Consider the following 13,975-nt stretch of genomic DNA (forward strand, 5'->3'; position numbering starts at 1 on the left):
CTTTTAGTGGTGAAACCTGCCACTTCCTCTCACAGCAGCATCCTAGGTCCACTCTGCTTCATGTGGCTAGAGCCTCTAGTCTCATCCCCTCATGTCCCTTCCCTACCTACATTCCAGCACCTTTCTTTACTGAGTGCCTGGAGCTCACATGCCACACACAGCAGCTGACTGTGCCACCAGTAACATAACTGGGACGGGGAGAGAGAGAGTAGGGAGGAACCAGGGTAGCAGCTCTGGGTGCTGCTTTAAGGGGCATGCAGGTTCTTACTATCAAGCTCTTACTTCCTGGCATATGAAATACCATATTTACAAGTCATATTTGTAAATCCCATAAAATAGGATTATATATAAAATATCCAGTTAAATTGTCATAAGGACTCTAATGTTCCTTTCTGTCAGTGAGAGTTATGAGGGCTTCAGATGAGAGCTGATCCCATGCACAGAGAATTCCACATTAATATAAACGGGAGCTCTTTATTTACGTATGCATAATCCTTTATTTGTAATTGTCAGGGCCAATAGCTTCACACTGCTGCCTGTTTTGAATGATTTTCTGTGGGTGGTTTATCTAGTCCAACTTTTGTATTTTATCTTGAAATTTCCCTTAAATATCTCAATTCACTTTAGCCTTTCTGTTCTTGTTGCCGTGGTGGAATGAGATCTTTTAAATGAATTAAGATGAGATATTAAAGATATCAATGGCAGTCAAGTACCTAACTCATTCAAAGTCAATGGGATTTAGGAACCTCACTGCCATTTGAGCCTTTGAAAAACTCTCCCTAGATAATTGACCTAATTTTTTATATATGCTCCACTGGTGTCTCCTTCCACAGGAGTCAGTGGTTTATGATTGGAACCAGAGCTTGCTAAATGGATTTTTCCTTAGCAAACATTTCTGTGTCATCATGACATCTGACATGTATTTGATGTGCTTATATTGTTCTTATAGCTAAACTTTGCCCATTTAGTCACATTTACTGTCATTATTTATTTAGTATTCAATTTTGCTTTAGAAGGTAACTGAGATAGATGCACATTGCAGTCTTATTTTGTTCAGATCTGTTTAGCTGCAGTCAACATATTGGGGGGCTTTGGCATTTGGGGTGCTATGTTTTGCATTTTTCAAATTGGTATGGAACAAGGTATTTAATCAATGCCTAATTTGTGTAAGAGTATGTAGCAGCAGCTATGTCCTGTAAAGCAGTATTTGACTGTTTTTATTTCTTTTACTTTACATTGCATGTGATGTCCTCGTAAAAAAAAACCTGACAATAAAATCACTTCACACCTGGGGCAAACATGGATGCTTTTCTGTGTTAAATGGAGATGAAACAAAGTTAAAATGGCTGATTTTGTGCAACATTTATCCTTCTGTAGTGACATAACAAGACACAGGATGAGAACCCAAAGCCATTATATTGAATTGTAGTTTCACTAGTAAGGTCAGCAGGGCCCATATTTCACCTATGCTTTCAACCTAACAGTAGTTACTAGATGCAACGAGCATTTTAAAAGTAATGAATGGTCAGCGGATCTGGACTTCTTTTCTCATCCAGGAAGGAAATAAGACGATACTGATGAGAGGAATCAGGAGAGACTTCCTGAGAAGTGGAATGGTTGTTGGGTGGTCAAAGTTATATTATGGAAGAAGGAAGCAGCACGTGACATTTTCAGGCCTCTCTCTAATGCAAAATGCGGCAGCTGCTTACAGTTTTGGGAACCTAAATGTGGTGGGAAATATCATCCTTTATTATTTACTATTTTTTAAAGTTACAAATAACCATAGCTTCTAGACATATCCAAGATTCATGAACTTAAAAATGTTTCTGGATAGCCTCTTCCAGTCTACCTAGTTGTTCTTAGTGTGGTACAAATCCCTTATTAGTGACTTCCACTCTAATTTTCAAGAAAACCATTGAGAAAGTATTTCTTGAGATGTCTACTTCCTAGAACCATTTGGAATCATCTTCCCCATTAACACAATGGAGATGCTGCCCTGATCTCTGACTGCAGACAGACAACAGTAATGACAGATCTATATGATGGCAATCTAATAGATCTCTTCCCCTGAGAAGAAAACTGCATACAGATGTAATGAGCAAAGCATTTTGAACTATTTTTATTTTAAAAAATCTTATGTCATCCCTGTGTATCCCTATGGTACCCTGAAGGCTACATTCCAACTGTAATTGAAGACTTCTGCTAGTACCCAACTCTGTTTACTCAACCAGTTATTGCCCATTTTAAAGTAACTGTGAGCTGGAACATGAGCTATTAATAAAGTGTCAGGAAAGCAGCACAGTTATATCCAACAAGATGTGCATTCCTGTTCTGTTGGTACATACCTCAGGCATGTTATGAGCTCACAACACCTAAGCCATCCACCGACAGCCCAGGAATGTGCACCTCATTCTAGTAAGGCACCTAATTTCCATTCAAAATATACTCCCTGTTTCTGAAATTTGGGCTATTCTCCACAACAGTAATTCATATTTAGTATTTATTTTGTGATAAATACCTAATGATATGACTAGAGAGAAGCATAAGCCATCAGATGCAGATTTGCATCTGGCATGGGGAGGGCTATTGGTCTGCACCTGTCTCTGGTTATAAACTATATTTCAGCCATTGTTTAAAGAAAATCACAGTGCAGGGAAGGGAATGAAAATAAAAGGCCAGATCCTTAACTGATATAAATGCACATAACTCCACTGATTTTAATGGAAAAGCATTGAAACAGCACTTGGGGATCTGAACCAACCATCATCACCGCACACACATCACTCCAAACCTATACTGAACAACACCAGTACATGTTAAAGCCGCTCTTCCAGATAGCTGTAGGGTTTTGAGACCACTGATAGACTGATAGAAAGAGGAAATTTTGGTATGATGCACTAACAGGATGGATGAGAAAGGGACCACCCACAGCCTTTTGTCCAGCGAGTAGCCCCAGAGGCTTTAAATTGTAGCCATCAAAAGTAGATGTTAAGCAGAAAATATGTACTTCATTATCCTCTAAACATGCATACCCTGTGATTTTGTAAACTGAAGTAAGCGGCACCACCTCCACAGCTACAGCACACTGCTTTCCCAGCAACACCAGGAGCAGTTTGGTAGACTCCCACCATACTTTGTGCAGTTACTTTGACTGCCCTGCTGCACTTTCAGTTGCTGCCTTGCTGGCTGGCTGCTACGTTGCATGGATGGAAAGAAAGAATAGTTCTGGCTGTCCCACTGATCCTCCCCTAACAGGTTGAGAGAGGCAGGAGGGGAAGAAGGAGGAGAGGGGAAGGGCTGTACTTATTGCACTGTTTGAAGGCACATGTACACGAAACGTTTACTGTGCAGTTGACTAATTAGTTGCACAGTAAATATCACACATGTACACATGCACCCCTATCAGGCTGGAGTAAACCAATTAAACTTATACAAGTACTATCCTTCTGTGGAGTAAAAAACTGCAGCAGCACACATGTAGACACTGCCCCAGCTGCCTGGGGCACAAGGGTGCTTCAATGTGGGGCCTGCCTGCTGACTAGCCCTGCACTTAAGTACCCCCATGCTCTGGTCAGCCCCTCCACAGCACACTGAGCTGAGGGAAGCAGCCTTGGGCTGGCAGGCTGACCCCTTCAGGCCTTCTGCCATCTGGAACTGCTCCAACCCAGCTCAACATGCTATGGTCCCAGGAGCAATAAACTTTGGTGCTTGTGGCACCGGGAAAGCACTCGAGTTTATTGCATCACATTAATATGCATGTATAGACACACCCTGAATGTAGGGATTTGATCCCCTCATCTCCACAGGATACCATTGCACTGGACAAATAAAGAGTAGATGGTCAAATTTAAGAACCAATTATGGCTCCAGGATTATCTGCTTCTGTATAGGTAAGAGCAGCCTGGGGACTGTTCTCACTTGCAGCAGTTGGCTGTGGTACCCCCAAAACCAGCTGATGATAGAGTGCAACATGCATTAATCCCATCTGTTCATAACTCATCCTCTAGAACCTGTCAAAAGGGAGGTCTAGAGCCAAACATGCTGGTACTGCACAAACCATGGACCCTGCCCATGCTGAGGGACTCCATAGGTAGGGACCTGTGAGTAGCTTTTGCACTACAGATGCAATGGAGAATGCCAGGAAATCTGCTCAAAAATATTTATTGGGAACTCTTTGCCACTTTGAAAAAATATATTTGCCTAAAAGACTGAACACAACTGACTTGTGGGAACCCAGCAGTGGGGGAGGCAGGAACAACCATGAGTATCCCAGAGTTTCTTGCTGTTCATCTACCTTCATTACTTCATAGGAAGTCAGGATAGCTGTGGCTCCATACTGTGCTGTGCTGAGAGTTGCAGCTAGTGTCACTAGCCCATTTCCAGCCTGTTCTCCCCTCCTTTTGCCTCTTACTGAGTTACATCTGACACTCATGGAGACAGCCCTCACCAGACTGCTTTCTCCCCTGGCAGATTTGTCACAATGAATGCAAACATAGTCTTGGTGTTTTCCACTTGATTATTCCAGCATTGAGCTGAAACACAAATGCAGCATGTGTTTGCAGCATATGGAGGTCAGCATCAGCATCTGCACACAGTGATTTGCATTTGAAATGTCTCCCATTTTCCTTGTAATGTGCCCCTTTCCCCTCACATTGGTGAGTAACAGGGAAGATTGGCATTTCCAAAGTGTTAAGGAGAATTCATTTTCTTATTCCCTAAGGTTACAGACACTAGCTGTTTTCTGTTTTCTCATTTCATGATGAGTTGCATGATAGGCTTGGTCCATAAACTTGATTTATCTAAAACTCCCTATCATTTTCTTATGCAGGAATTTAACACCGTGCAATTGCATATGTGCTGAAAATATATTTAAACATTCTTAGGTGAGATTCACCTTTTATGCAGAAGCCTGTCTAATAGGGCTGTGCAAAGCTTCAGTCCCAGATTCGATTTGGCAGAGATTCAACTTGATTTGGTGGCCGAATCTCCCAATCCAAATTGAATCAGGAGACCCTTTAATCTCTCCAAATTGAATTGGAACCCTCCGAATCATTCAGACATAGACGCAGCTTTAAATGTTATTTCTACATAACTCAACATACCAGGCAGCTCGTGCATGCTGAGATGCTGGGGTGGATGGAACGTCCCACAGGGGTGCAGGGGGCTCCCCAGCATGCTCAACAGCAGACCCAGAGAGAACCAGAAGCACTTCCAGTCCACTTCCGGGTCTGCCGTGGAGCATGCTGGGGGGCTTCCCTGTGCCCAACCCTGGCTCAGCGACTGGTAACCCGCAGCCGATTGCTGAGCCGGGTGGGTGCGCAGGGGCTCCCCAGCATGCTCAGTGGCAGACCTGGAAGTGGACCAGAAGTACTTCCGGTCCACTTCAGGTTCACCACTGAGCCTGTGGGGGGGCCCCCCGCACGTTCCTGTAGGACACTCCATTTGCTCCATCATTGCAGTATTCATGAGTCGCACCTGGTACCTCAAGGTATGTAGAAAAAACATTTAAAGCTGTGTCTGTGGCTGAATCACTGATTCTCTGAATCAGCATCGGATCTTCAGATTTGGATTCAGCTAAATTAAATCGGGAACAGTGATCCGAATCAACTAATCGAATCATTGTCCCCAATTTGGGCTGAATCCGAATCAAAAAGAGCCCATTTCTTATACCCCTAATGTCTAAGGCCTATGTACCACTGTAGGCCCTATTTATTTTTCGTGTCTCAGATTTGGGCATAGGCTTTGTCTTGGATGCCTGAGCAGGGATGAATTTCAAATGTTTATGAAAGCAAAAAGTATTAATAAGCCAACTTAACCAGCAGACTCTGGCTGCTTTGTGCTACTCAAGCAACACAAAGCAGTTGTAAACCCAGTGTAATTGGCTTGTTAAACCAGGCCTACAGCTGCTCTCTGAACCTAGGGCAGTGCAAAGGTAATGGAATACACCAGTAAATTTGATCAAGTATTTTAAAATATGAAATTCTTTACTTGACATATGAATTAAAAAGGATGGAGTAAAATCAGAGTAAAAAAAGCTTATGGGCATTATGATTTGGTCTGTTAGAAGCAAGCCTTTCAGCACATAGTTGAACTAAAACTCTATCAACAATACTGACTAAAACCTTGGTTCATCTTGGATTTTTTTCCCTTTTACCTCAGAGCAATACTGTAAATCATATTTGCGAGAATGAAATATCTACCTTATCCCAGTTGTAGCATGAAACAGACAGAGTAAGTGGCAGTTTAATTTAAGATGAACAAACGATAAGTAGAGAGCCAGAGAGTATATTGGATTTAATTAAAAGGGGGCATACTTTATCTTCTTGGATTATATGAATGCTTTTTTCTTACCTCTCCCTCCTCAGAATATTTTCTTTGGAGTTGAATGAAAGGGATCAGATGCTGTTGAGAAAAAATGGATGTGGCATGAAAGAGACTTCATTTGCTTTTGGCATCTTCCTCCTCTCCCACCCCCCATTTTTTTTTAAAAGAAATATTCACTCTCATGTTCTGCAGGAATTATCCAAACATGATAATAAATAACCTCTCCCACAATGACTACCAGGGTCTCAGTCTCATGTCTTGTAAAGCATATAAACTGTGATTTAAATATAAGTATATTAACACACTCTTCTTGCAGTGATTTGGAATGACCTCTGCTATGTGTGGCCTGATTTTTTTCCCACTGTAAGCATGATACTGGAGAGGCAAACCTTTTCCCTCCATGCTAAACATATGCATCTGGACACCCTTCCCTCACCGCCCCAAAATTCATTTCTAACATCCATTTATGTTTATTTTACAGTTGTTCAACACATCAAGAGACACAATATTGTTCTAAAAAGAGAGCTGGGAGAAGGAGCTTTTGGAAAAGTCTTCCTGGCTGAATGCTATAATCTCTGTCCTGAACAGGACAAGATCTTGGTGGCAGTGAAGGTAAAGAGTCTACAGTTTCCATTATTAATTCATGGTTGCAACGAATGCTATTTTATTTGTAAACGATCATGTTTGCTTATTCAGTAGCCCCAGCATAACTCCTGTGATATATGTGCAAGGGTTCACAAGGCTAATGGAATGTCAAGAGAACATGATATTTGATCTTGCTGTAGCGTATAAAATGAGAACTGAGTTTCATAAAGAAAAGAGGAAAATTAACAGTGTCACAAAAGGAACAACATTTTTTATGATCTATCTGAAATATGATGATTGAAAAGGCGTAGCTAAATATGTTATTAAAAATATATGTGGTACCATATTTTTATGTCTAAAAAATCTATAGCTAGCCACATGATTAAGGTGCACATGTAATTTCTAGTCAAAGAAGAATTATTTCAGAAACGTTCATGTGATTCTTAGTCAACTGCTGAAACTGTATGTGAGCGGTTCAAATCACTGCCATGCTGCCAAAATATTACAATGCTACTTGCAGATGTAACACTTGGATAGAATTGTTGTGTGCTATTAAGCAGCTGCCATATTGAAATCCATGTGCCGCTGGATTTCAGTACAAGGGATTCTTCATTATAAGATGGCATTATATCCCCTTCCCCCAGAGAAAAACCCATGGGAGGAGGAAAATTAAGTGAACACATCAGTAAATTTTAAGTTTCTGATTTCAGTGATGATCTCCCCTAATAGGAGAGGGGAGGTTTGTCAGCATCATAGAGTGGGCCAAACTGCATGGATCTTTGGGATCCACTGAGAAATAAGGTAATATACCAAGGTCTTATGGCTCCCATACAGAAGGTGTAATCTGCTGGTCTGTTTAACAAGCCCATTTCTCTCTAAGGCTAGGGACAGACATTACACATAAACCAGATTAAGTGATCAGAAACTGGTTTAAACCTGTAACAGAACAGAAATTTAGTGCATATAAACCAGTATGAAAATGGTTTAAACCAGTTTGCGATAAACCTGGTTGAATGTAGTATCAGACTTAACAATTTGGGTCAATTATGCAATGTCTGTCCCAGACCCCTTGCTGGTTTAAGATAAGACAGGCTCCCCCAGCATCCCACCATGCTCTCTGGGCTGGTTGGGGCTCTCTGCTTCACAACAGGACTGGCCCCTCCCCTCTGCTTCCTGGCTGGAGCTCCAGAGACTGCAGGCTGCTCCTCCCTTCCTTCTCACCACTCCCTGCTAAGCAGGAATTCCCCCCTCCCCTCTGCCTTGATGAGAGGTGTCTGTGTATTAGGTAGCAGACCACATGCTGGCTATGGTCTGTGTTGAGTCAACAAGTAGAATCAACAGGTAGCTGGTAATGTCCCTCTGTTGTTTTCTTAATGGGGTGATAAACACTGTTATCAATTCCCTGCTGGGCTAATCAGAGCATTCTGCGGGGGCGTGGCCATGCCCCCCCCAGCTCAGTACTGTGGAAAGGAAGGGAGGCCTGACCTAGTGCCCCCTCGGCTTCTAGCCTGAGCCATTACAGGCATGTGCCTGCCTGTCTGGGATGTCTGTGCAGTTACAAAGTGATGCAACCTAGCCAGGTTAGACTAACCTGCAAAGATTAAATCAATTCAGGCTCAGGTTTTCTGAATGTCTGTCCCTAGCCTAAGTAGGGAAGTCACTTCAGATGCTGCTTAAATTCCGCATTTCCACTCCCTCTCCCTGTCACTGTGGCTCATGGTAAAGAATACTTAAGACTGTGAAGCAAAGCTTTCTCCATAGATTAAGACAACAGTTTTGTCACTTTATAGCATCACTGCTAATACAGGGCTTTTTGAAAACTAGTGTTTGGCATGGTCCTTTATAAGCATCTGATTAATAGCCAAGGAAGGACAATAAATCCTTATTTTCATGGCATAAACTAATACCTGAGTGGATAAGAAAGAACTTCTTTGAATAGATTATTCTCTACATTCCCATTTTGGAATTCTAACACCTTTCCTGTGAAATATCTTTTCTTGGATATTGTCAATGAGGGAACACTGTGCTAAGCAGGCTAATATTTTGATCAAATATGGCAGTCCCTGCGTCCCTATTAAAATGAGCTCTTTCCCTTTTTACAAATTAGAGAATACAGTCCTGCTCACATTAACATCAAAGGCAAAAATACGTATTGACTGCACTGGAAGCAAGATTGTGTAGCCAATGAAACTGGCTAAGCTAGGTTCCCTGATTGATAGCAATATTCCTAGCATTCAAAAAGGTGAATAATTTAGAGGACTGAGTCCATCTCAGAAGGATATAGGAAGCAAAGAAGCTGAGCAAGCTGGCCCAGGGGTGAGCATCTTCTCATCTGTGTGGAATTATTGTCAGATCTTCTTTTCATTCGTTGGAGGCTTGTCTGGATCTTTGACATGCCTTCTGCTGGTTGCCTGGCAACCGTAACAGTATTGTGCATGCATGTTAAGAAACCGCTGTAATTCCACCTTATAGAAGGAATTGGGTCTGACTCAAAATATAGCATTTTCTTTTTGAATAGACAAATATTCTATATATTTACATTGCGAATGAAAATTATATAGAAGACAAACAATTCAGAAAAAGTCTAGGTGTCCATAATATCAGGCATAATGCACACAAACTATATTTCCCATATTTGAAAAAAATTACAACCAGGCAATTAGGTTTATTTTGACCTATAGTGGTTTTTTTGGGTGGTGCCAGGCCTACTAAAACTACCATATTTTCTCATATACAACACACATTTAAGAGACAGCTGCTAGAAATTGCAGTGCATATTATATGCAGGAAATATGGTAAGAGCAAGTAATTGGCAAAAGAAAAGTAAAATCTGCATGGGACTCACAGGGAGCAGAACAGTGAGTAGTCGTGGCTCCCTACCTGCTGGTACTCAGGGCCCTGCTACACATTCAAATAAAGCTGAACAGAAACCAGCTATAGAATTTTTACACATTTTCAAACACTAACGTTATGACTGGTTTAGCTGGATAGTCATGGTGGTCATGTGCTAATTACTCTGCATGTGTGGTTGGTGTAAATTTATTGTGCAATTAACCAGTTAATTACTTTGCACTTGTGGCCCGTCTTACTTTGGATATGTGACTGGTCTAAATTTATTACATTATTGAACAGTTAATTGCATAATATATGTAACATGTAGTAGAGACCTCAGTTATTTACTACAAGGAAAGCTCTTTTTAAACTCATTCTGCCTCTCAAAGCCAAGATGCATACTTTATTCTGGGGTGTGTTGTATGTGAGTAAGTATGGTATTTCTGTGGGGCCAAATCATGTTCCCCAAAAGGTTTACATGATATTTAAGTGGTGCCTAGGACTTAAGAGGCAAAAGCAAATGTGTGTGACATTTTCACCCAAAGTGAGTTAATGGGTCCTTTGCTGCAGGGCAAATTTCAATTAATATTTGGAGTTACTTTCCCCAACAGGCTATGTTGCTGCTACACAGAAGCTACCACAGACTTTAAGTTACAGTAGGCTTCATAATCATTGCCCTAGAATTGGGGCCTTGGGCACAGTCTTGAATTCATCTGATTGTGCCTGAGTCAGATGGAAGACATTTCTGTAGTGTACAAGTCTATGTCTGTGTCCTGGTCCTGCATCCATAGCAGTGGAACATGACTTGCCTCATTTTGTGGATTTTTGCTCCATTTAGAGAAATTCTGACCATTCAGTAGAGTGATTTATAAGCACAACATTTTCAAATGAAAATTGAGAATTTTCATGTAATCAGATCTTTTCAGCTCAGAGAAATTTTTAAGCTATATCATACTTTTCCTTAAATTCAGTACTTTGCTAGGAATAGGAAAGGAAGGAGAACACTATTAATAAGGAAAATAAAGATCCAGTGAAACTCCAGTGCACCATGAAGGTCATGCATTTTTAGAGGTTCATTATTAACTCTGTTAATAGTGATAATGAAAGCCCAAATCCTTCTGTCCTCATTCAAAAGGTAAATCCTCTCTTCCTTGCTTTGGTGGGCAAGCGTTACAGGATGGAGTTGGAAACCAAGAGCTCTCTCAGTTGGTTCTGTTCTCCCTGTGCATCATGGAGTACAGAACTATGGGCAGTTTCCAAGCTGCTGGGTGGATAAGGCTTAAGTTGCGCTAAGGGAGGGGAAAAGATGTGGTCAGTGCTCCAATAACTCCTACCTGTAATGAGGCTGAGCATAACGAATCGGGGGAGGGAGGGTTCTGTAATAGCCACTGATCTGCCCAAGGGGAAGATTCCTGCTCCTCCAGTTACCATGGACTATCTCTGCAAGAAGCCCATATTCTTGGGATACATTCAGGGATAAGAAAGTTGTCTTAGTTCTTACTGAGACCAACCAAACAAAACTGCTATCGACTTCGGTAGGAATTTTGCTTTCAGGGATTTAGCCTGTTTGTCAGTAATGATAATTAATACATCTTTATTTCCTTTTCTGTGAGATGCTTTTGTCCTGTGCCCCCCACCCCTTCACTGTGACAGCAAGCCTAATACAGTGGCATTTCTATGTAAAATTTGCTTGCTTATTATCTAAGCTACATGGAAAAAAAAACAATGAAATTGGGCATAAAACGTTCTGGAAGACCACTGCTTAGTAGAAACTCTCAGGTTTCAACAATTTACCCAATGAAGGTTTTAGGCCATTATTCATTGTATTGTGTTTGACAGAAAAATTGCCATAGCAACTGCTTTACCATATGATAGTTTTGCTGTTTCTCTGCAATAAAAAGCACTTTCTACAATATACAATGTCATCTTTCCAGAGCAAAGCTGTCAGCAGTTTTGCAGACTTTCTGGGGAAAGTTATTTGTAGAGAGAGAGAACATACATCCCACCCAATTTCAGTTTTAAGGTTGTTCTCACATTTGCTTCCTTTTAAAAGCTATTTTTACAATGAACTATTTTTACAGAACTGTTACAGGTAAAAATTAGTCAAATGGTTAGAAGCCAAGGAAACCAACTTAGAACATAGTTGCCTCTGTCATACTATGATGGAATGTAGACTAGACTTTGACTGTGTTTCTAGACAGTTGGTCCCCCAACATGGTTGTATTTGGACATGGTTGGATAGAACCTAAGCTTATCTTGACACAAGGGAATGTAAAGACCAGCTCAGCCACTAAACACAATATTACACCATATTGTTGGTAAAATCTGTGGAAGGGAAACACACAAGAGATATTAATGAGGTAATAGAAGAACATGTCAAGGGCCTGTGAAATCTGAAGACTGTGGAATCCATGCAGAAAGAAGTACCCAACTTTGTAGTGTATTGAAGTTGCTGTCCAGTTGTCCCCATTCCACATACCCTCTGCATCTGGTCCTGATTATGATAGTTGTTTGCTTCTGGAGACATAGATTAAATATTCACAACTGAAATATGTTTGGTCTCTGGTGGTCATATTTTAGTCCTCATTCATGCAAGCATTTCGCAGAATATCAGAAAAAATGGACATAATTGTCAGTCTCTGTTACTGAAGAAAAGCCCTGAACAAAAACAGTGACATTAACAGAGCTCTTGGAAGAAAGAAACTTGCATAGGATCAGCCTGCCTATTAGTCTGTTACTTCCTTTGCTCCCTACTTTCCTTATGAACACTAACAATAGCATGGCAAAATGTTCAGTAAACCTTCCCTCTTTTTATTGCAAGCAGTTACTGTATTTGTGCCACATCCTCTTTCTCATTGATTCTAGCTGCAACTGCAATGTAGAACATGGCCACCAGCTTCTAGGAATGTTATATATATTTTCACACAGGTCAACCAATTGTAATTATGTTGCATTTTTAATAATATGATATAAACAACTAATACTTATTTACTTTTTGTGAGATTTAACCTCCTATGGCAAATAATTCATTTTCTTATAAACGGCTGTGGGGGGCAGGATCATCGCCATGCCCAAAGTGTTAAGGCTCCCTTTTAATCCAGTTTTGGCATACTTCCCATTAAAGAAAAGCATGCAAAATCTAAAAATGCAAAAGAAAAGGAGATTTTAAAAGACAAGTCTCGTACCCTGTCAGCATCCTTCCTCTGTCCTTTGTTTCTATATTGTCTGAACTTCAAAGAGTTATGCATGTGCTTAACTTCAAGCATTTGAGCGCTGAACTCACAGCAAACTTTTAAACAAGGTCCTAGATTGTAAGCTCTGGAGTAGGGACCTATACATCTGCCAAATAATACTTCAGGGTCAACAGCCATAATAATAATAAAAGGACATAGATTTTTGCTGAGTATTGCAATACCGTCCAGCACTTCACAGAACTAACAAAACACAGATTGAAGCTATACAAGATTGGTGTTTAGCACTGGCCAGAGCCAACCCAAGCTGGGTGTGGAGCCCTGCCCCTGCTCCAATCTCACTGGCCCTGGACCCAAAGAAGCTGCTGCTGCTATCAGCTGGGGAGGGGGGGTTGGGGAGCAAGTGGTTGGATGTGGAGCCACTGCTCCACCCAGCTCCGCCGGGCCTCACAAAGCACTGGACCTGGTATGGTCACTCCAATTCGTGCCCTCCCCCCCGGGACAGCCCTGGCACTGGCATAAATGAGAAGAGACTCAGGCCCTTTGTATACCAATAAGCTCTTCAGAACAAGGATTATCTTTTTATTTTGTGTTACTAAACAGGCTCTAACACAATGGGTTTCTGCTCCAGGACTAGAGTTCCTTAGTGATGCCACAATAGAACTAAATAGTAATATAGGATAAAATGTAGCAGAAAAAAATACTATAAATCATAGGGTTGTACTTGGCCCCAGATTTCATGTTTACAGATCTAAAGCAGCCACAAAAATATCTTTTTTCTGTCTTTTACACAGTGTAAGATGCTCATCTTTCCCCACATGTTCTTTTGCTTTTGACATGCATTTTTCTTTTCCATCTCCAGACACTAAAAGACGCTAGTGATAATGCTCGGAAAGACTTCCACCGAGAGGCAGAGTTGCTGACTAATCTACAGCATGAGCACATAGTGAAGTTTTATGGAGTTTGCATAGAGGGAGATCCACTCATTATGGTCTTCGAGTATATGAAGCACGGAGATCTCAACAAATTCCTGAGGTATATTT

General features: G+C 41.1%; 1 protein-coding gene across 3 annotated transcripts in view; it reads left to right on the top strand.

The window, feature by feature from the left end:
* The window catches only part of NTRK2 (neurotrophic receptor tyrosine kinase 2), a 324,464-nt gene that overhangs the window by 232,794 nt on the left and 77,695 nt on the right, over positions 1 to 13,975 (top strand). For all 3 annotated transcript variants that reach the window (XM_019478098.2, XM_006272070.4, XM_019478097.2), the window contains 2 exons: positions 6,806 to 6,936; positions 13,795 to 13,967. In XM_019478098.2, the coding sequence (XP_019333643.1) occupies positions 6,806 to 6,936; positions 13,795 to 13,967 (304 nt within the window). The remainder of the gene's footprint in view (positions 1 to 6,805; positions 6,937 to 13,794; positions 13,968 to 13,975) is intronic.

Source organism: Alligator mississippiensis, chromosome 3, assembly GCF_030867095.1.
Source record: "Alligator mississippiensis isolate rAllMis1 chromosome 3, rAllMis1, whole genome shotgun sequence".
Classification (NCBI taxonomy): domain Eukaryota; kingdom Metazoa; phylum Chordata; order Crocodylia; family Alligatoridae; genus Alligator; species Alligator mississippiensis.